Below are 24,414 nucleotides of genomic sequence, written 5' to 3' on the forward strand. Positions count from 1 at the left end.
AACCATCAAACCATCTTTTAAGCTAAATTTTATGATACAGGAATTTTATCTCTATAAGGCTATTATAAAAAAATAGCTTGTGTTCAGATATTCTTGTCAGTTGGTACAGATGAGTGACTACCTGCTTTAATAAAAGCCTCAGCAGGATTTAAAACGGTTTAAAATGTATCTTTGGGAGAGAAGATAGGCATTCAGCATAATGAAGACTAAGTGTCGTAGAAGAAATCTGATGAAGTAAAAGTACTCAACAGTGTAACCCCTTTTGAGACCTCTTCTCCTTTGTTCCTAGTATTTTGTCATCTAAGTAGTGATTGAGAGAATATGTTCTAGGATGTGATTATGTCAGTAATCCTAGCACCTGGAAGCAGAAAGAGGCCATTTGCACTACATAGTGAGATCCTGCCTAAAGATGGGAGAGGATGCTTCTCTTATTAATTCAAAGGGAGAAACTATTTAACTACTTATTAGGTCCTTCCTTTTAAATTTGAGCAAACAGACAAGGATTACTAGATATATGAGGCAAACTTTTTAAATAAGAAAGCAAAGCAAATAGAAAAAAATAATTTAGATTAATCAGAATAACAACAAGAAGCTGTTTAGGTATTATATAAAAAGGATAGGACAATAAGAGGATGAAGGTTACTAGTGACCTTTCACAAAGGAAATAGGAAACAGGTGATAAAAGATAAAATGTCAGCCTGGAAAGTCAACTTCCAAATAATCTATTATTTATTTAATATTAGAAATGAGAAAAAAGCCAAGTGCAATGGCACATGCCTGTAATCCCAGCACTTGGGGAGACAGAGGCAGGGGGAACTCTGAGTTCGAGGCCAGCCTGGTCTACAACTAGAGTCTAGGACAGCCAAGGCTATACAGAGAAACCCTGTCTCGAAAAACAAAACAACCCCCCCAAAACCAAAACATAGAAAAAAGTTATTATTATTAATGTTGAAGTATTCCCTTAGTGGAAGAATAAGATTTTGTTTGGTACCCAGCAGTTGTTACATTCGTAATAACAATTTGGAAATTGGAATACTTCATTTTTGCTGTAGTCGGTGAGAGAGACATACCACTAATGGTGTCCAAATCATATAGCAAGTATTTTAGGATGGGGACAGTATCACCACCATCTTTTAGAAATACAATTTGCCACACCCTGCATAATGTCCTCAGTGTTGCCATTTGGATATTTTACAAATATCTCCAACTTAAGATAATTAGAACAAATTATTTCCTCAGCCTTCCTCATTTTATGAAGTGTAATTCCTTTACCATGAGCTGGCCTGGGACTTAATATGTAGACAAGTTTAGCCTTGAGTTTTTCAGAGATGTGCTTGCCTTCAGAGAGTGCTGGGAATTAAAGGTGCATGCCATTACACTCATTGTTAAATGATGTTTCTGTCTGGAAGTCATGTACCATACCTGATACTTTTATTTTCCTTATTCTAATCCACACACATTATATCTCCAAATGCATCTTGAATTCTTTAAAAAGTTATTATTACCGTTTGTGTGTATGATATGTGTGTGGGGGCAGATATGCCACAGTTCATGTGTAGAAGTCAAGAACAACTTTGTGAAGATTTTCTTCTATGTTTACATGGTTCTGGGATATTTAACTCAGGTCTCCAGGCATGCATGACAAGTGTGTTTACCTGCTGAGTAATTTTGTTGGCCATTGAAGTCTAATTACTTGTTTAGCCAAGGTCATGTAGCCCAGGTTGGCCTCAGACTTAGTGCACAGGTGTGGGATTACAGGTATGCACCCATCATACCTAGTTTATGTGATGCTTGGGATCAAACCCAGGGTTAATGCATTCTAGCAAACACTTCTGACTGGCTGCATTTCAGCCAGTGAATTCCTTTACTTTCTATTTATTTAAGTATATTAAGTCAACTGCAGGCTGTTATCATTGATTTCGTCACTTGGATTATTGGCCTCCTGGTGTTATGTTGTGTTTGTTTGTTTTTGTTTTTGTTTTTCTTTTTAATACAATTTTTTACAATTTTTCCCCTTTTTTGAGCTGGAGTCTCGTTAGTCAAGGCTGGTCTAGAACTCAAATGACAACAACTAAACAATGGAGCTAGCTTCCTTTCTTTTCTTTTTTCTTTTCTTTTCTTGTTTTTTTTTTGAGACAGGGTTTCTCTATGTAGCCCTGGCTTTTCTGGACTTACTTTATAGACCAGGCTGGCCTTGAACTCACAGAGATCCGCCTGCCTCTGCCTCCCCGTGTGCTGGGATTACGGGCGTGCGCCACTGCACCCAACTTCACATTGCCTTTTTAAGCACCTCAGTTTATCTATTTTCTTCTGAATATCTTGATTTATTATTGACTCCCTAAAGAAGATGAAGAGAAAAATGGAGGGAGTGGTGTGGGACAGTAATTTACATCTTCTTCACCCTGAGAAAGAAGGATTTATGCTTGGGAGAAATGAAATATTGGCAGCTTGCCTTTGCTGATGAGAGGCCATAATCAGTTATCGTGACACAGATTTCCTAGTATTTGGAGAGCAAGGTTTTTATTTTTCACATTAGCTCTAAAGAACACATGCATAACTGCTGAGGTATTGAGTAGGCAGTCACTGCCTGCAGAATGAGCTGAAAGAGAGTCAGATTAGCAGTACCTGATTTTGTATCTTTCTATTGAACTTGTAGTGGGCTCTATTGAGGAGTCCCTAAATAGATCAGACCAGACCAGATTATGCTAGTACCATTGTTGTCTATAGATTTGGAGACATTGTTGTGACTTCCTCCTCTGCCACCTTCCCAGAATCTTCTCAGTACTTTAGTTTCTCTAGTATTAAAAGAATTCTTGTCCTTGAAGAGTTTGAAGATCACAAGAATAGTAAGTTCAGTGTAACTCAAGGCAAGTTCATTTGAAAATTCATTTCAGTTTAATTTTCAAAGCCATTTAGTAATCATTTAAAGGGAGAATTCATATCTCCAGCTAACTTTTTCTAAAAATGAAAATTAAATGCTTCCAAATAGAAGAGTGTGAGAATAGAAACAGGGAGACTTACCTAAAGAAGGCTTCATTAGGTAAGTGTCTTTGTTCCTCATGTGTACAGTGAGAATGGAGTTCATATAAATCCAGTTGAGTCCTGTTCAAAAGATAAAGGCATGAATTGAGAGGGAGGGTGACTGAAAAGGGTTCATTAATCCAGATCATTGGCTTGGTCCTACTGTAACTAGGTTTAGGTAAGCTACAACAGGAAGTCTCTAAGAAAGGCAAATGGAAGTGTCTGTGGAGTAGTGCAGTAAAATTTGTAAGTCACTTTAATAACTAGGATTTTTAAGTAACAATAGAATATTTCCCTATATCTTTAATTAACAAGTCACATGGAATTTATAGGCATATTTATGTGTGTGTGTATACACATACATACATATATGTACATATATACACGAATGCAGGTGCCTGTGAAAGCCAGAGGCATTGGATCCCTTGGGGCTAGGCATATAGGCAGTTTTTATAGGCATTGTGGATGTTGGGAGCTGAACTCTGGTCCTTTCCAAGACTAGAACTTGGCTTGTTCTCCTAGTGTTAATATTTGTTGCATGAAAAAGTGAATTGTATGTACATAGTACCTTTTCCTTTTTTCATCTTTCTTGTTTTCTCATATCAGCTATGATTCCAAAGTAATCATTCAAAAGTGGATAGACTGTGATGGCATTTTGTTTCCCTATTCTTAAAATATTGCTGAGCATGGTGATATATAGATCTAAAATTTCAGCATTTGGCGTTGGAAATAGGAAGTTCAGTAGTTCAAAGCCAAGACCACCCTAAGCTATATAGTGAGTTTAAGGCCAGTCTGGGTTGCATGAGATTGCAACTGATCAACCAATCAGCCAACCATCCAAAAAGGAAATAAAACCAAACTAAATCCAACAAAACAACTTGATTTTAATTCCCTTTAATTTTGATGTGCTTCCAGTTTTTGTTTTGCAAGTAGTGGAATGTTTCATTAGTTTTGTTAAGAATATTTAGCAGTATAAACTATGTAATAAGATGTTATGGCTTAACATCTCTTATGAGTTGCCTCTCTTTTTGCTTACTTATGGCATATCAGAGTTATTGTTGGTTTTTCTCCCTTCATTGTTCACTGAGAGATTTGTAACCCAACCAAACTTCCTGACTTAGTTACTTGAGTATTGTTACTTAGCTGATTATTATCAGAAGCAGGAAACTGTGAAGTTATGTGTTAAAGTACAGCAGATTCTAAAATTGCATTTGTAACTAGCATGGTAGATTTTCCTTTAGATATTTCCCCCCTTCCACTAGTTTTTTGTTTTTTTGTTTTTAGAAAATGACATCTAATTTGCGAAAAAGGACCAAGTTCCTAATAACCTGTCAACGACAACCATTACCCTTCCTTGGAGTGTCCCAGTGAGCTGATTTGACAGCCGTTTTTGAGACAGGGGCTCACTGTGTGGCTGGCTGTCCTGAAACTTGCAGTGTAGACCAGGTTGGTTTTGAACTGAGAGCTCTGCCCATCTCTGCTAAGGACTAGAATTAAGGGCACTTGATGCCAAAAGTGGCTGATTTGACAAACTTAATGTTAGCTGCTCCTAAGTAATTTGTAGAGATACATGAACTAGGTACAGGTTTGGTCTGGTGTGCTCACTTATTTAGATTGGTAGTTGTCTAAGGGTCTAGAAAGCCAAAATCGTTCTTAAAATAGAATGACGGTTTCTTTTTTACTAAGGATATTTAGTTGTCTCCAAGTTTGAAGGATGTCACATAAAATATGAACATTTGAAAGGCATAGTAGTGAGTATATATTGAATAACAATGCAGGGTTGTGTATGGAGAAGGCTGATTCTGTGTGTAAGTCATCCCTGTAAATGTTTTGTTCAGTAAGCCCGTTTTGGTGTGACTGAGTTAAAATAATTCAGAGATAGTCAAAAAGACAAATGTGATCATATTGGAAAGAACAGAGGTCTAAGGAAACAAAAATCTCTCCTCAAATTGCTTCTAAGCAACCTCAGTGTTAAATGGGAAAAAGAAACACAGGCAAGGACTAGGAGTTTCCATTGTAGCAATCCAGGCCCTCCAGGCTGCCTGTGGTCCTGTTGCTCATCATTTCAGCATCAGCCAGGGAAAGCTGTGTGGTTGCTAAGATGGTCTCTGTGTTTTTTGTTTGTTTGTTTGTTTTGGGGAGGGGTAATAGTTTGAGTCAGTTACTTTACAGCATTCATCTATCTTGTTGTTGGGCTCCAAGGCAAATATGAATGTGTATGTATGTACATGTAGAGGGCTGTGCGTATCATTCCTCAGGAGTTGTCCTACGGAGTTCGTTTGTTTGTGACAACATCTCTTACCATCTGGAACACACTGATTGCACTGATCCCAGTGAGCCCCAGGGATCTACTTTGTCTCTGCCTCTCCAGAGCTGGGATTACAAGCGCACCACCATGTCCATTTCCAGCCTTTCTTTTTACTTGGGTTCTGTGGATTGAACTCCGGTCCTCATGCTTGCATGAGGCAAGCACTTTATATTTTGAGCTCTTTCCCTTTCCCCACAATCCCATTTCTATGAGAACAGGACCAAAGCTAGGCCCCAACAACCTCCCTCACCCTGTTCCCCACCTCATTCTTGAGGTGTTCAAAGCACTATGTTTCTAGTTAGCTGTTTATTGCTGTATTTGTACATAGATTCAATTAAGGACTCTTGGAAGCATGCAGTTAAACAGGATGTCCCAGAAAGGAATTACGCTAGCAGAACACTGGAAGGCACCAACATTGGAAGCTGGCCAGTGGCTCCACCTAGTGGGGAAGTGTAAGTAAATGCTGAAGAGTGCTGATATAAATGACTTCATTTTGATGTTGACTTTACTTCCCTCTTGTCAATCGTCCTGTGCTTTGATCCTTTTCTGTGAGATGTGCATGTCCCTGTGGACAATGCAGTTCATGTCAGGGTAGGGAGCATGGTAGTGTGATGCAGATGGTACTCTGTGTAAAATGATTTTTTTTAAAGCTAAATTTGATAGAAGAGGTCTAGAAAACTTAGGCTCAGTTTAAGTGGAAGCCACTAAAGTAATGACTGGCATCTTAGAACAGAGGGTATATATAGCTAGCTGTGTATACCTTTAATCCTAGTGCTTGGGAGGCAAAGGCAGACAGATCCGAGGAATTCAAGGCCAGCCTTGTCTACAAAGCAAAAGCGACATAATACACCCTGTGTCAAAACAAAAACAAAAACACCCAACAAATAGAGGCTGTTACAAGCTAGTATTGAGTGATCTGTAAAATAAGCTTAATTTTGTCAGAAGGTTACAATTAAAAGAAATTGTTTAGACACCTTTACTTAAACCAATGAATTGCCAGTTGAGGGGAAATATGTTACATTTAAAATTGTAAGAAACAAGCAAAGTTTTGTTAGGAACAATCTTGAAAGTTTCAAATCTTTCTTATTAGAATATAATTTTCTGATATTTTAATCATGCATAATTTATAGATTTGCAATTTAGGAATTAAGCTGTGTTTCTTTGTTTTTTATTTTTAAATTTTTTGTTATTTAATTTTATCTTTAAAATCCCTCAGACATTTATCACAGAATTGGAAAGTCTTTGAACACTTTATTATAAGAATCCTTATTTACCAGTTAAGAAAATACATATGTAAATGATCATAACATTAAAAACATTTCATATATTTTTAAGAATTTTCTATGTAAACATTACTATATAGGTTTTGTTCTGAAAAGAAATCTTTTAAAAATGTGCATGGGTGTTTTGCCTGTAAGTATGTCTTTGTATTATGTACTTGTTTGGTGCCCATGGACACCAGAAAGTATAGGGTCCTCCTGAACTACAGTTATGGACAGTTGTGGCCCTCTCTGTGGGTGCTGGAAATCGAACCCAGATCTTCTGCAAGAATCAGTGCTTTTAACTGCTGAGCCATCCCTCCACCCCTCTTTTTGAAATGAGGATGAATAAAGCAAAATTAGTTTATGTTCTGTGCCAAGTTAAGATATCTGTGATTGGCCATATTGGAATGGAGTCATCAAGCTTTTTAAAAATAATGACTGTTAATAACTTAAATTGCCCATACCAAACTATTACTCTACCCTAGTTTTAAAATTTTATACAAATATAACACCCAATATTATAAAACTTCATTGATTAAAAATTCTCTAAATTATTGGCCTATGCTACGTTAAAATATAATTTAAGTAATCTCAGTAGGGAGGTTTGCATCCAGATGCACATGTGCCATGATCAGAGAACAGTTTTGTGGAGTTGGTTCTCTTCTTCCACTCATTTAAGTAGTTAGTTAGTTAGTTAGTTAATTAGTTAGAGATAGGACCCTGTATGTAATCCTGGCTAGCCTGGAACGTATATATTATGGTGACTTTTCTGCTTCTGTCTCCTACATAGTGAGATTATAGGCCAAATTCATATTAGGGGATGTTCAGTAGGAAAGATGAATCTAATTCCTTCAGTAAGGAACATGGAAGAGTGAAGAAAAAGAATGTTGTTACCAGGAGACATAAAATACAGTAGCCAAGGAGAACTTCCAGGCTCAAGGCCAACCTGGGGAGCTTTACTGAGAGAGCCCCTGTTTTGAAAGCTCTTTATTTTTCTTTTGAGTTTTTTGTTTTTGTTTTTTGGTTTTTTTTTGGTTTTTCAAGACAGGTTTTCTCTATGTAGCCTTGACTGTCCTGGACTTGCTTTGTAGACCAGGCTGGCCTCAAACTCACAGTGATCTGCCTGCCTCTGCCTCCCGAGTGCTGGGATTACAGGTGTGCGCCACTGTGCCTGGCTTTGAAAGCTCTTTAAAACACATTGATGTAGCTCATTGGGTAAAATGGACTTTGCGTATGAGAGACCCTGGGTTCTAGTACCACCACCACCACCACCCCTTCCACCCCACCAACAACACCAACACCAACACCAACACCAACAACACCATCACCAACACCACTACCACCACCACCACCACCACCACCACACACACACACACATCACCACCACCATCAACACCAACACCAACACCAACACCAAAGAAAAAGTAATTGTATTTCAGCTTCATTGATTTTTTTTTTTTTAATTGGTTTTTTGAGACAGCGTTTCTCTGTGTAGCCTTGGCTGTCCTGGACTCACTTTGTACCCAGGCTGGCCTTGAACTCAAAGTGATCCGCCTGCCTCTGCCTCCCGAGCGCTGTCATTAAAGGCGTGCGCCACCACTGCCTGGCTGGTTTTTTTTTTTTATTTAACTGATGCATGTGTATACATTTGAAAATACTGCTTGATGTTACAGGTTTTACCAGACTGTTTTAAGCTTCTGAGCCTCAAAAAACTGTAATATAATACATTCGTGTTTTTTAAAGTTACTAAATTTGTTAACTAGTCACAGCAGTAATACACTTGTTACTAAACATGTTAAATCTTTTCATTTCATGTTTGAACTTTATTTGGAAATACTTATAAGTCCATGTGTAATGTAAGAAATCTTAGAATTTACTGAAAGACCAAGTTCTTCCAGTGGTAACATCTGGCAAAATACAGTCAACATACAATGTATTTCTTTTAAAAAATATCTGTCTTGGGGCTGGAGAGATGGCTCAGCAGTTAAGAGCACTGGCTGCTCTTCCAGAGTCCCGAGTTCAGTTCCTTCTGAGTCCCTCAAAAGTCTTGCTCGTAGCCCTTGGTGAGGCCTTTAGAGGTGGGGCCTACGGAGAGGCCTTTGAGTCATTTTGCAGCTGGAGGGAGGTTATGCCCTCTCAGAGGCTTTCTTTCTCTTTTCCTTCTTAGCCATGAAGTGGCTTTGTTCCTCCATGTGCTCCTGTGTTCCACAGGCCTAATTGTCTGGCACCATTGCCAATTATGGACTGATACTTCAAAACGGATTTCGTAAGTTATCAGGGTTTTGTTTGTTTGTTTTGCTTTGCTTTGCTGTTAGTGGTAGGAGAAGGCTGACTAGCAAAACCACCATATCTACAGTTCTTTTGTTCTTGTTCTCTTTTGTTAATTATTTATTTTTACTTTTATGTACATTAGTGTTATTTGCATGTATATCTGTGGAAGGGTGTCAGATCCTCTGGAGCTGGAGTTACAGACAGTGGTGAGCTGCCATGTGGCCACTGGGAATTGAACCTGGGTCCTCTGGAAGAGCAGGCAGTGCTCCTAACTGCTGAGCCATCTCTCCAGCCCCCTTTCCACTCTCCACCTTGGGTGCTTACTCTCTAGTCACTAGTTCTATAATATCATTACAAAGATTTTAGGTAACGGAGTCACGGAGTGAGTACTCATTATTTATTATTGGTGTTTTCCTACTCATTGTAATTCCCTTAGAACTTTAAACAGGTTTTGTATATTAATCGTGCTCATTTTAATATGGATTTACCACATTTTGTTTGTTTTTTGAGACAGGGTTTCTCTGTGTAGCCCTAGCTGTCCTGGAACTAGCTTTGTAAACAACAGAGATCCACCTGGCTGACCACAATTTTTAAAGTCAGTCATCTGTTAAAGGACATCTGTATGGCTCTTAGTTTTTGAATATTATATAAACGCTTGCTACAAAATTTTGAACACATTTTGTTTATTGTATAGAAACACTTGGATAACAATCTTAAGAGTGTATGTTAAGTTGCATGTTTAGTTTTACTAGAAACTGACAGACTATCTTTTATTATATCTGTACCATTTTACATTTTTAGCAGCTGTGTGTTAATGATTCAGTTTTGATATATTTGTGTATGCATTTGTCATTATTAGTTTTTTAAATAACCATTCTGATAGGTGTATTATGCAGTGGCATCTTAATGTGACTTTAGTAGCTAATGAGTATCTTTTTGTATGCTGAAGCCATCTTTACATGCTCTTCAGTGGATGCTTTGTTACCCCACCTTCTTTTTTTTGACAGGGTCTTATCTTGGCTAGTCTAGAGCTTGCTATGTAGATCCTGCTTAATTAATTTCATTATGACATCTGACTTAATGAAAATTTCCTCTTTGACCTGTGAGTTATTCAGAATTTTTTATTTATGTTCTTCATGAATGGAGACTTTCCTGTTATATGTATGTACTAGTTTGCTAGTGTTTTTTTGGTGGTGGTGGTGTTTTTGCTAAAATAAATGCTTAAAGCTTAGGTAGTTTATAGATGTTTATTTAACACTTAATTTTAGAAGCTAAAAGAAAAATTCTAGATTTATATAACCCCATTTCCGCCCCCCCCTGGACTCCCTTTGCCTATAATACCTGGCAGATGACATTATGGAGGATGCATGTGCCAGAGGAGCACAAGGTAAACTGTGAAGGCAAAAGAATCTATGTGCCAGGGCTACTTGCTTTAGAAAACTTCCTGGGAGCTCATTAAGAACACATTAGAACTACATTAATCTCTTCCAAGGGCTGTACATCTGACATCATTACCTTCTACTAGGCCCTAACACTTAAGGTTCTGTTACCTTTCAGTACTTTCATTTTAGAGACTAAGCTTCTTTGACCCCTCAAAAAAACAGTTTACAGCCGGGTGGTGGTGGCGCACAGCTTTAATCCCACCCAGCACTTGGGAGGCAGAGGCAGGTGGATCGCTGTGAGTTCGAGGCCAGCCTGGTCTACAAAGTGAGTCCAGGACAATCAAGGCTACACAGAGAAACCCTGTCTCAAAAAACCCAAAACAAAACAAAAAAAACAATTTACTTTGCCACACACTTTCTGCTACTGACTTCTAGTTTGTTTCTGTTGTCCAATCACTTTGTGATTCAGTTTGTTCAAATTTGTTGATTTTTGTTGTGGCTAAGGCTATGGTATATCTTTCTGTCTGCTCCCTGGCACATGTTAAAGCATGTGTATTCTGATATTTGGGGGCAGAGGATTCTACAAATGCTGGTTTATTGTTTCCTCTTAGTTGAACATGTTGTTTTAGTCTTTGCCTGCCTAAATGTTCTTCCTTAGCTGGGCTTCTATTGGTGAGATTGCAGTGTCTCATAATAACCTCTGGAGGTGTAGGTTTCCTGTTTGGATTTTGCTGTGGGTGAGACCATGAATTACTTCCTGTGGTGTTTAACTTGAGTAAAGTAATTATTGTCTGAAAATTTTCTATATTTCTAGGTCCTTTTTTGGTTGATTTATGGAGAACGCAAGCTGTCTCTTGTTGGTAGCTGTTAATGTATCTGTTTTACCACTCTTCACCTTCAAGCACAAACAAGACCCAAAATGTAGCACTCTGTCATTACTTGGGTCCAGAGGTCCTTTAGCTACTTAATCTTCCTTCACTTTTCAGGTTTTTTGTTTGTTTGTTTGTTCAGTTGGCCATGCTCAACAAGTATTCTACCATTCAGCTACATCCTTACTACTTCCACTTTTCAGTTTTCTTTTGTCTGTTTTGTCCTGTTTTTACTGGTGGATATTGGAGTCCCTAGGGCATCTGCTGGTATTTCCAGATTCTTGAGTCCTAGAACAAGGAATTTGACCAGGACATTTAGATGGTTGTAGAAAAAGACAGGTGTCACCCCTTGTCCCAAGACAAGGTTTCTCTGTGTAGCCTTGACTGTCCCTAGACTCAGCTTTGTATACCAGGCTGGCCTCAAACTCAGAGATCTGCATGCCTCTGCCTCCATGAGTACTGGAATAACAGGCATGCACCACCACAGCTGGCCAGAGACAGGTTATTAAGAAAGCACTTCTTAGCAGGGACAGCCCCTGCTCCTTTTTATAGGGGACCCCCATGGAGACTGAGCTGTCTATCGGCTACTTCTGAGTGGGGGGCCTATGTTCTCTTCATGCATGGTCCTTGTTTGGTGCATCAGTCTCCGCTGGCTTCCCTGGGTCTAGATTGGTTGGCTCTGTTGGTTTTCCTGTGGAGTTCCTGTCCCTTCCAGGTCCTTTTTATCCCCCTACTCTTCCATAAGACTCTGTGCTCTGCCCAAAGTTTGGCTGTGAGACTCAGCTTCTGCTTCGATCCCCTGCTGGGTGGAGTCTTTCAGAGGCAATCTATGGTAAGCTTACATCCTGTTCTCTTCAACCACTTCCAGTGTCTGTTCTCTTTGCCCTTCTTAATGAGAATTAAGCATCCTCCCTCGGGTCCTCTTTGCTACTTAGCTTGTTTAGGTCTGTGAATTGTAATATGGTTATTCTGCATTATATGGCTTATATCCGTTGATACTTGTCTAAGGATGATCTTTTTCAGCAGGCAAATGGACTCTGTTGCTTGCACTTTGATACCGTCCCTTGGTGAGGTACCTTACCATGCCACAGAGGAAGAGGATGCAGGTAGTCTTGATGAGACTTGATAGTCTGGGGCCAGTTGGTAAAGGGGAAGGGCTCCTTCTCTCTGTGTAGCCTGTAGCCTTGGCTGTCCTAGACTCTCTTTGTAGACCAGGCTGGCCTTGAACTCACAGAGATATGCCTGCTTTTGCCTCCCTGAGTGCTGAGACTAAAGGCGTGCACCACCATACCCAGCTCACTTCAGCATTTTAAAATACATTGTGATAGATAACTGGTAACTCTGCCTATAGTGTGACCCCTAACTGAAAATAATAGTAACTGGGTGACACAGTGAGACAGTGAGCAATCTTCTCATGACTGATTCAAGGACCTGGAAGTTTATAGACGGTGGCTTTTGCAATGCAGTTCTGGCTGTTTCCCAAGCAATTGTCTTCCTGCCTTTTGCCAGTTTCATCCTCCAGCTGATAAAATGGCTTCAGTTGTGCACATCTCATATCAGGTTTGTCTATGGGGGGAAAATCCTGAAATAATTTCTTATTGTTTCTCAAGACTCATTCACCTTTTCTCTGAAGGCTCTTTTCCTTTTATTTCCTTGGCCTTAAAAGTTCGGTATGTGATTTTGATATCCTGGTGAGGTTTTGATTAATCCAGTTACTTGAAGCTAAAGTCAGTCTCCCAAGTTGCATCGCCTTTAGTCCCAGCACTTGGGAAGCAGAGGCAGGTGGATCACTGTGAGTTCTAGGCCAGGCTGGTTTACAAAGAGAGTCTAGGACAGCCAAGGCTGCAGGCTACACAGAGAAACCTTGTCTCAAAAAATGAAACAGCAACAGAAAGTTGATTTTCCTACACACATTAAAATACTTGTTTCATTGTTGAGAGGACAGATTTAATTATCAATACCCAAAACAAAAGGCTAAATTTATTTGCTTGCTTCCTGACGCATATCTACTCTTATGAAACAAACACTGAAGAAAGCAGAGTCAAGTCTAAACTAAGTTTCAGGAGTGAGTTTGCTTGTAATTTTTTTTTCCTTTTAAAATAATGTATGTAAGCCAGGCTGTGGTGGCGCACACCTGTAATCCCAGCACTCGGGAGGCAGAGGCAGGTGGATCTCTGTGAGTTTGAGGCCAGCCTGGTCTACAAAGAGAGTCCAGGACAGCCAAGGCTACACAGAGAAACCCTGTCTCAAAAAACAAAAAAAGAAAATAACATCTATAAACAAATGTAATTTCATCCTGATTTTAAATATGCCTGTAAAACCTTCCTTTGGTATTAGACATTATGGGATCATTTCTTAATAACTAATTCAATTATATGTTATTTTTCATAGTTTCATTATTTTCAGATTTTATAAAGTTGTGTTGCCATTCATACATATGTATGTGTTAACGTTTATACATGAAAGCTTTAATTTTTAAGCCATCTTAAAAAGTAATGGACATTGCCAGGTGTGGTGGCGCACACCTTTAATCCCAGCACTCGGGAGGCAGAGGCAGGCGGATCGTTGTGAGTTCGAGGCAAGCCTAGTCTACAAAGTGAGTTCAGGACAGCCAAGGCTGCACAGAGAAACTCTGTCTCGAAAAACAAAAGCAAAAAAGTAATGGACTTCATTATTCCTTTTTCTTTTTTAAGATTTATCTTTATTTTAAATATTTAAAATTTAAAATGTTTTATTGTGTGGGAGGATTGTGGGGGGGAGGCAGGGGGGGGGAGTGGAGAGGAAGGAAGGAAGGGATGGTACGGGAGCCAGATCTGGGTCCTCTGGCAAAGCAGGAAGTACTTTTAACTACTGAGCCAATATTTCTGCCCTTATTATTCCATTTTCTTCTCACACATACATCAGTATACTGGGGTCTCAACCAAAGAGCAACATAAAAGACACGAGACTTGGGATACACAGCCTAGGTTAGCCTCAAGCTAAAATTACAGGCTAAGACTGTCTTCAGCTCCCATATTGGTAATTTTTATATGTTCCATTTATATTCTTCTATTTAGAAGTAACACTTTATATATGCTATTGTATTGCACTCAATAATACAATGTCAGCATTCTCTAACCTCAGTGATGCTTTTTGTCTCTTTGTTTTATTTTTGAAATAAGTAATATTAAAAAGTTATCCTTTATAATAATGGATTTGTCACTTTCTCCTGTAGTTAACACTAATATATATAAATGTTTTTTTACTTCGTTTGACAAATACAAATAACTAGATCACTATGAATGTAACATTTATATAACTCTTAATTGTCCCGTGGTTCTTCCTCTGTATGTAGTTTATTTTATTTATGTGTAATAATATAAATGTTTCTGTTAAAATTAATAAAAAATATTTTTAAAACATAAAAATCGACAAGAGTTTTAGGCACAATAACAAAGAGAACAATTTCTGTAACTATAACATATGTAACATTTTTTATCTGTAATCACTATTTTTCTGATATTCACATAAATACATATGTGTCATTTCACATTCATTCTACCCCTTGAATCTTGTATATTTTAATAAAAATGAAGCTACACTGTATAAATTTGGGAAATGCACAAAAGATCAAAAGACTATGGCCTGTAAGTACTACAGAAAAACACTCTCAAATACTTTTATCTGTTGGGATGATAAACTTAAATAAACTATAATAGTAATCAATTAGTTTAGAAAATGTAAGGTATTCTTTTTTTAAAGTAAGTTCTTTTATACTAATATATTTTAATTTTGTACTTTCTAACTATATGGAAAGGAAAAAAGTTCAGAAAGCTTTTGTGGTTTTGATATATACATGTTTGATTTTATTTACATTAAAGAGAACTTTCAATCATTTGTATAGTGAATTTTGTTGCTTATGATTTTTAACTGTAAAATTAGTTCATGTAATACTAAATAGGGAGACTGGAGAGATGGCTCAGAGGTTAAGAGCACTGATTGCTCTTCCAGAGGTCCTGAGTTCAATTCCCAGTGACCACATGGTGGCTCACAACCATCTATAATGAGATTTGGTGTCCTCTCCTGGCCTGCAGGTGTACACACAGGTGTATACATAATAAATAAATAAATAAATAAATCTTTAGAAATATTAAATAGGAACAGTTTGTTGTTGCTGTTGTTTGAGACAAGGTTTCTCTATTAGCCTTGGCTGTCCTAGACTCACTTTGTAGACCAGGTTGGCCTCGAACTCACAACAATCTGCCTACCTCTGCCTCGCAAGTGCTGGGATAGGAACAGTGTTTTTTATTTTATTTTTTATTTTTGGTTTTTCGAGATAGGGTTTCTCTGTGTAGCCTTGGCTGTCCTAGACTCTCTTTTATAGACCAGGCTGCCCTCGAATTCACAGTGATCCACCTGCCTCTGCCTCCCGAGTGCTGGGATTAAAGGTGTGCGCCACCACCTCCCAGCTAGGAACAGTGGTTTTTAAAAATTAGTATTTGCCTGTTATTTATTTTTCATATATCACTTTTTTCTCTTCATAGCATTGGGAACTGAACTCAGGGTTATTCATATGCTGTTTGTTTGTTGTTTTTCAAGACAGGGTTTCTCTGTGTAGCCTTGCCTGTCCTGGACTCTTTGTAGAACAGGTTGGCCTTGAATTCACAGAAATCCACCTGCCTCTGCCTCTCCTAGTGCTGGAACAACAGGCATGCACATGACCACACATGGCTCTGTTTCAAACCTGGGTTTTGTGTATTGGCTTTGAGACAAGGTCTTACTCTGTAGTTCACTCTGGCTTCATATTCAGTGTGTAGCCAAGGCTGGCCTCAAACTTAGGAAAGTCTTGCCTCAGCCTTTTGTGTGTTGGGATTATAAGAACGATTCATCATATCTGGCCTCTTAAATGTTTAAGCATATCTTTTTGGAAAAGTATGGAGATGGTTACTACTTCAGCAACATTTTCTGTGTGTTCCAGTACTGACGCTGCGGAAAGATGGCTGAAGAAGTGGTGGTGGTGGCCAAGTTTGATTATGTGGCACAGCAAGAACAAGAGCTGGATATCAAGAAGAATGAGAGACTATGGCTTTTGGATGACTCTAAATCCTGGTGGCGTGTTCGAAATTCCATGAATAAAACAGGTTTTGTCCCTTCTAACTATGTGGAAAGAAAAAACAGTGCTCGGAAAGCATCTATTGTTAAAAACTTGAAGGATACTTTAGGTAAGTTGTTTTGTATTGAAGGAAAAAAAATACCAGCTTTCATTTTAATTAATTAATTTATTTATTTATTGGTTTTTCGAGACAGGGTTTCTCTGTGTAGCTTTGGCTGTCCTGGACTCACTTTGTAGGCCTCTAACTCACAGATATCTGCCTGCCTCTGCCTCCCAAGTACTGGGATTTAAGGCGTGCGCCACCACTGCCCAGCCCCCAGCTTTCATTTTAAATGGATTCTGGAGCTTAGTTCTTTGACCACAATCCTTACAGCAAGCAGTGTGCGGAGTTGACTTGTAAAGGCCAGACTGTTGGTTTAGCTTGGCAATGAAAGTTGAGTTCTAACAGCTGTTTAAGAGGCTAGTGAAGATCATGTTAGCAGTTTCTGTAAATCTAGGCCCACATTCAGATGGTGCTGATGAGCAGAATTAACTTTGACCTCATAACAGCTCCTGGAGTAGTAAATACCTAATAGAGTTTTGATTTACAGAAAATTTGCCTCTAATTGAGACAGGGAAAAGTGCATGAGATGTAAAATTGGTTCCTTGGCATACTGGTAATTTATTTTACATGGCACATTGCTTTTGGCATGAAGTAAACCTCACTTTAAAAAGCAAGTCGTTATACTTTCTTCTCTCTGAGAAGAGTTTTATGCCAGTGGGTCATTGCTGTATATTTGTATCTATAGGGCTGGTCACTTTCCTATTTTTTGTCATCTCCTTTCTTTAACTGTGTATCTTTGGTTTTAATTTTTGTTGGCCTTTACTAGGGCCAGAGATAGGGGAAGCTACTTCACCTTGGCCTTGGGTAAACTGAAGGAAGGAAGTAGGGGGAGACTGACCTCCTCCTCTTTCTTAATTTAACCTTTCTTAAAGGACAGGAAGGAATTGGGAGGGACAGAAATTTAATTTTGGTGTTCAAAGAGACGTGCTATAGCCTTATAGTTCTTTGCTTCTTTGTAAAAAAAAAAAAAGGGGGGGGCGTGTTTTCTTCCAGATAGTTTAGAATTAAATGTAACCTGCCTGACATTATTATATGCTATTTAAATTTTTAATGCACAACTGATATTTTTGTATTTTAGTAATTATTGGCAATATAAAGTAAATGTTTATATTTTTAACTATTTTTAAACTTTAAAAGCTAAAATATAGTACAAGTCAAAGCTACATACAGTATTTTTGGTTTCTACACTAGGACATTTCTGGTGTACTCAGCATATTTTAATATCTGCACTTAACATGACATTTGACTGACCAGTTAACTTATCTCTTAATTCTGGGATACCTTGGTTAACTTTACTTACAGTGCTACAGTTATGGCTGTCCACATTAGTGGTCTTTGATCTAAGTTATCATGTGAATCTATTTCTATCAGATAGCCACCTCTCCCCACTCCTTTTCACAGAGTTTCAGCACCCAACTTTAAATCCTCAAATCCTATATAAGTTAATGAATTTGTCTCCACAGCTGAGCTCATGGAGACATTGTTTGGAAGTTAAGGATAAGGAAGAGGTGCAGGGAAGAAAGAATGTGTGTATACATCTTTAGCTATTAGAAATGTAGTAGCTTTAATATTTTCTTAAAATGAGTGAACTATAACTCACTTTTTGCTGCCACCATGAGTTACTTGTTCTGCAGGTTATTTTATGGTCTAAGTATTGGAAAAAGAGAAGCCTCGGTTTTGAAAACTTTTCTATTGCTTGGGTGTGGGCCAGGTCACATGGTTGGGTGTGGGAAGTTTCAGTGTTACAGAGCAGACCAGGAAGCTCACTGAAATTATCCGGGAGCTGTGTCAACAAACTTTGAAAAGAGAACACAGAATTTTTATTCAGAATGGATTGGTTAAACGTCTTTAAAGATCTTTTCAGTAAGTTACTCTGTTTATTAAATATGTAGTTTTTTTGTTTCAGATTTTGAGTTAGATTTTTCCTTCTGTGAATTAAGAGGGAAACTATATGGAAAGAACTCAGTGGGTTTATGTAAGCTAGTACTTTACGCTGTCTATGTAATACAAGGTAAACGGCTGCTCATACTTTCAGTGCTATTTGACCTGGTAAATAGTCTTAAAGTGTTTCAGCTTGAATGCTTAGTAAGCAGGGAGAGGCTATGCATGATTTGATGTGATGTAGATAGATGTATTTGAGTAGCTCAGCCTAGCACAGGCATTTGAAGTGAAGTTGTGAAAGTCAGTTGTGAACTGGAAGTCAGAGTTCGTTTACTCTTGACCTTTGAAATAACATGATGGGATTTTTTGTTTGAGGTTTTTTGTTTATTTGCTTTTTGGGGTTTTGTTGTTGTTTTATTCGACTTTCGACTTGAGCTTTGTTGAAATAATGTCAAGATAGCATTTAATAAGAAAGAGCTCTCGTAAACTACAAGTACTGATCTATGAGTAAAATACTGTGCTAATTTGGCTCTGCTGCTGGCACGTTTATATTAATAGTGTGTTGATCAGATCTCTTTGAATATTTGCTTGGTGTCTCTGCAAAAGTAAAGAGAGAATTATTCTAGAAGTCTCTTATTTACAAGAAGCCTAAGGAAACAAAGAGTAACCTAATGAGAGATTCCAAGAGAAAGGGCAAAACAAAGGAGTAAGCACTTTGTTGGAAAAGAATGTAGTCCTTGTAGTGCGTGGGCTCCTTTGTTTCCTTAGTGAGCTTTGATGGTTAACTGATTCCTTCTGGAATATCTCTTCTAACTCCCATTTACTTTTTAAGAGAGCAAATACATTTTTAGATCTTTGAAGTTCAGTTCCAGTTTTAAAGCTAATTTTCTTTTAAACATTTGTGTTTGTGCGTGTCTGTGTGTGTGAGTACATGTGTGGAGAAGCCAAAGGATAACCTCAGATGTCATCCTCAGGACCACCATCCAGGTCTTTTCAGGGAGACAAGTTTTCTGGTTGGTCTGGAGCTCACTAATTAGGTGACATTGGCTGGTCAACTAGCTCTGGTGATGCTGTTTCTACTTCCTCAGCCTGGGGTTCTGCTTCCTCAGCATGGGGATTATAAAATCCCTGAACCCTCATAGTAGAAGAAAGACCTGATTCTTAAAAAATTTTCTCTGACTTCAACATATTCATGTGTACATACATGTACACACACACCAAAATGAATGAACAAACACTATAATAAAATCATTTTTTAAAACTTGTATGAAATATTAACTTGTAGAATCTGGTAGGGAGTTAGTTGATAGTCTTTGTTTATTAATAGCAAAGGTAGATTTCATATCTAGGTATGATCATAAGTGGTAATATTTCTTTTTTTTGATACAGGGTTTCTCTGTGTAGCCCTGGCTGTCCTAGAACTTGCTTTGTAGAGCAGGCTGGCCTTAAACACATAGAGATCTTCTTGTCTTTGCCTCCCAGGTGCTGGGATTAAAGGTGTGCACCACCATGTCCAGCATGAGTGCTAATAATAAACCAGAAATGGTATTAAAAATGACACATAGGGGCCGGGCAGTGGTGGCAAACCACTTTAATCCCAGCACTCAGGAGGCAAGGCAAGTGGATCTCTGAGTTTGAGGCCAGCCTTGTCTACAGAGAGAGTTCCAGGATAGCCAGAGTTGCACGGAGAAACCCTGTCTTGAAAAACAAACAAATAAAAACGATATAGATATATGTATGTGTGTGTATATATATATATTATATATCATATATTATGAACAATGATTCAGTATATCAACTTATAAATAGAGCGACAAAGTTGTACTTTGTACTAGGTCTTAGGAATTTAACAGTTAGTGTTAACTGCTTCTGTAGTCCAAGGGCTAAGGTTTTACTTTTGTAAATAAAATATTTCTTTCCACAGACCGTGTCATATTCATGTTTATTTTGCTAGGCACTTTGTCAGAGTAGAAATGTGCTATTCATTCACCTAATTTCTGGATGAAATTGAAAAATAGAGGCAAAAGGGTTATATGTTTTGTTTGGTCGCTAGGATACTTGGAAAACAAAAATTACCGTTTTTATCATCTTAGATAAAAAGCCTTGATTTATATCATGTAGATGGATGGACAGATGAAGTACGAAATAAAAGTCTATAAATACCTACTTTCAGATAACCTGTGTACTAGCCTTATAGTCTAGTATATATAACTAAACATTTAAAATTTTCCTGTTTGGTTAAAATAGACAGCTGGGCAAGACTGTGCGATCCTGGAAAGTACCCCTCATGCCCTAGAAGAAGTCTAAGTGTTGGCAGACACACACATGGTTTTCTGGGTGTCATGGCAATCAGGGGAAGTCCACAAGGAGAAACTGGTTTTGAAGAAGTGAACCTAAGAACAGTGAGGTGGTAGTTTGCTGAGGAATTAGAATTTATTTATTTATTTGAATTTATTTAGTGATTTAGATGAAGAAGCAAAAACTAATAAAAAAAAATCGAATAGAATGATGAAATCAGCCCAGGAATGGCTGATATGAACTCAAAATTTAGTAAGAGCTACTAAGGTGGTGTGGTGGCTTTGATTCAAGCCTTAAAAGTACTCAGGTAAGGGGATGAAGAGGCTATCTTATGTATATTCCGGCTAGTTAAACATGGCGGTTTGTCTACTTGGCATCTGATGCTTCCAAACTCTGGCATTAAATTTATTGGGGATTTGAAACCAGTTTATATAAGGAAGAGTTACTGATAACAAAGATTTACTTGAGAAAGAAGAGCAGTAGCATGCAGAGATTGTGTTCACAGTGTTTAACCAGGTTCTTTAAAAAGTTTCTTGTTTTTAAAGTAAGATCTCACTATGTAGACCAGGTTGGCCTCAAACTCAGAGATCTGCCTGCTTCTGCCTCTGAAGTGCTGACATTCAGGGAGTGTACCACCATACTCAACTGGTTCTAGTTAAACATTGCTAGAGGGAGCTAGTGGGTAAGACCACTGACTGCTTTTCCAGAGGTCCTGGATTCAAATCCTAGCATCCATATGGTGGCTCACAACCATCTATAACTAGTTCAATGGGATCTGATATATCCTTGTGGTATGCAGACATACATGTAGGCGAAACATTAATAAACATTAAATAAATAATCTTTTGCTGGGCATGGTGACCACACTTTTTATTCCCAGCATCTGGGGAGGCAGAGGCAGGCAGATCTCTAGAGTTTGAGCCCAGCCTGGTCTATAGAAGAGTTCCAAGACAGCCAAGCTACATAGTGAGACCCTGTCTCACCCACTTCTACAAATTGCTAGAGGAGTAAAGAAGACCAGAAAGATAGAAATGAGGGACAGAAACTATACAAACTTTTTTAAAGGCAGTAAACAACAACAACAAAAATAGGACTGCTTCACAGTTATTTGCCTCATTAATGCTTACATGTGACTATTACCCTCCCAACCCTGGCCAAGTCTGTCCAGCTCTGTCATAATAATAAAGGTTTATGTAGTTGTGAAAAATACCAGAAAAGCTGATGACTACTGTCCATTGAGTGCCTCCTGTGTGCTGTGTATTATGCTAACCACTTAAATAGCATTTTTAAAAACTCTTCACAAAAACTTTATTATACAGGTATTTATATATCAAATTTCACAAGGACATTGAAGCCTAAAAATGAAATAACTTGTTCAAGATGACAAAGGGAAAATATAAATTTAAGTGTTGTTCAAGTTTCCATGGTAAACCCTTTAAGAGTCAAGATCAGAACAAGAGTAGTGATGGATTAAAATAATTTGTTTGGAAAAAGGACTAGTTAGGATGATTGTGGTGAACTAAATACTAGATCAAGATGCTATGAACATAGTGGGGTTTTTTTTGTTTTGTTTTGTTTGTTTGTTTTTTTTTTTTGGCTTTTTAATTTTGTTTTTAAAACAAACAGGATCTCACTGTGTTGCTAAGGCTGTCTTTGAATGCCTTGGTTCATGTGATCCTCCGTAATAGCTGAGGCTACAGACATGAGCTATCATATCATATCAGCTATGACTCCCAGAATATATGGGTTGAAATCTAATCAGCAATAGAATGGTATTAAGAGGCAGGGGATCTTAAGGCAGCGACTAGTTTATTGAGGCAAAGCCTTCATGAATGAGATTAGTGCCGTTGTGTAAAACATTGCAAGCTTCCACCATGTGAGTGCTCAGCTCTAAGAAATAGGACCTCACCAGATGTAGTCTTGTCAGTCCCTTTAGTTTTGACTTGCAGCTCTGAGAATTATGAGAAACAAATTTTGGTTAAATATTATAATTAGTAGCCTGAACAAAAACAAAAGGAATTTTGGAGAAAAATGGTAATTTTGATCCTGAGGGAGATCTAAAAGGAAGGATCTAATTGTTAATAGTTATTGTATAAATGACTAAGTAACTTCATACTGTAAAAAATGATTTTGTAAAAACATTTTTGTATCAACTTTTGTTGATAGCAGGAGATTGAAATGTCCATTTTCTGGCAAAGTTTTAAACAGGGGAACAATACAGCCTACCAGATACACATCCATTTGTTTAAATTTTTTATTACAGTTACTTATGTGTGCACACGCATGCATGTGCAGATCAGCGCTTGCCTGCTCCTGTGGATCATGCTGCGGCATGCATGTGTAGGCTAGAGGACACTCACGGGCGTAGGCTGTCTGTTCCCACCATACGGGGTCAAATGGGTCTCTAGGACTGGTGGGAAGTGCTTCTACTCACATTTTGCCGATCTTTGTTCTTTCTCTTGATAAAGATTAGTGGAACACTTAGTACAGCTTGGCAGTAGGATGGAGAGAGAGTGGGGAAAGCACTGGCCGTAAGGAAGCAAATAGTGGAACATGGAATATTTGGTGTTAGAGTAAAAATATAAAAGTCTGCAACAAGAAAAGGAGGAATACACGAACTCTGGTGGAGAGGGAAAGAAATCTCCAGTGAGTAAACAGTTATATGTGCCAACTTTTAAAGAAGGAGATGGGAGTGTTTTTGTGGTTCTAAGAAATTTGCTCTGGCTATTGTATGTTATAGCAGCAGTGTGTCAGAAAGAAGGAGCCATGTTGTTGAAGACATGCTCGCAGAGATATACACAGCTTCTATGGTATAGAAAATAAGTACCATACATTTAACATTTTCCCCTTTAAATATTTATAGTCTCTAAGATTAATACAGATTTTTAAAATGGTTTATTACTTGAGATATTAGTTGTGGGTTCGCCTATTTACTTAGGTTAAAGTAATTTATTCTTAAATCATATAGGAAAAAGGACTAATATATTTCCTTCTTTACTTTACTCCCTCCAATACACCCCATGCACCCTTGAGTCCTCTGCCCTCTTTGAAATACATGGTCTCTTTTTCTTTGTTGGTTGTGTTGGTTGCGTGTGTGTTCCTAAATTCATAATGCAGCCTTTCAGTCTGTCAAGCTACTTGTATGTATGTTCCCAGGGCTGACCATTTGCTGCTAGATAATTTAGCAGTGGGGGAGACTTCTCTCCTTCTCCTAGCGTTCTCAGTTACCTGTATGTTGTTCTTTGTCTGGGATTGAGCCCTCCTGAACATTCCCAGGTACACGTTAGCATGTATTTTGGTGGCGCCCTTTTTTCTTTCTTTGTATGACTCTAGATTTCTTTCTGGCTAATGTCTTTTGATTTCTGTCTGGAGGACTATCTTTCACATTTCTTACAGCACAAGTTTATTTGTGATGAGTTATGAAGGTCTTAATTTCTTTATCTCTGAGGAAGTATTTGCCATTTTTTGTAAAGTCTGTATTTATAGTCATGTAGCTACTGAACTGTTTTGTAGCTAGTATTTTGGCATTATTTTCTTACACATACAGAGCCAAAAGAAAATGGGACATGTGTGTGGAAATTTCCATTGTTATGGTTTGGTTGTATATTTTGTATACTTTTTTAATCCTTGGCCAAGCCTTTTACAGTTCTGCGTGGACTTTACCTACTGTGTTCTTAGAAGTTGTAGGTCAGCCAGAGGTAAAGATCGCAGGTTTTTCCCTAGTCTTTTCTACAGCATATGTCCAGCCCTGACCACATGTGTGATCATGTTGATTCCCTAGAACATATAGGATCTTTTAAGTGCCTTATTTTTCTATGTAAAATCTTTTTTGTCATCTTACTTTTCAGGCTTTTTGATCTTTTTTCCTTGCCCCAAGTGTCCCTTCTCTCAAGCCACTGCACCGAACAAATGATTTTAATCTACATA

At 38.1% G+C, this 24,414-nt stretch overlaps 1 protein-coding gene across 6 annotated transcripts in view; it reads left to right on the forward strand.

Moving 5' to 3' along the window:
• NCK1 (NCK adaptor protein 1) overlaps nucleotides 1-24,414 on the forward strand; it is a 48,147-nt gene that overhangs the window by 15,883 nt on the left and 7,850 nt on the right. For 3 of the 6 annotated variants that reach the window (XM_084752367.1, XM_084752371.1, XM_084752369.1), the window contains exon 2: nucleotides 16,071-16,314. In XM_084752367.1, the coding sequence (XP_084608493.1) occupies nucleotides 16,089-16,314 (226 nt within the window). In that variant the 5' untranslated portion in view covers nucleotides 16,071-16,088. Of the gene's footprint in view, nucleotides 1-5,657; nucleotides 5,782-8,834; nucleotides 8,858-16,070; nucleotides 16,315-18,021; nucleotides 18,172-24,414 lie in introns of those variants that run through there. The other 3 variants (XM_084752368.1, XM_084752370.1, XM_084752372.1) reach the window with 3 other exon arrangements.

The sequence above is a fragment of the Acomys minous genome (assembly GCF_964271855.1).
Source record: "Acomys minous genome assembly, chromosome: 13".
In the NCBI taxonomy this organism is placed as follows: domain Eukaryota; kingdom Metazoa; phylum Chordata; class Mammalia; order Rodentia; family Muridae; genus Acomys; species Acomys minous.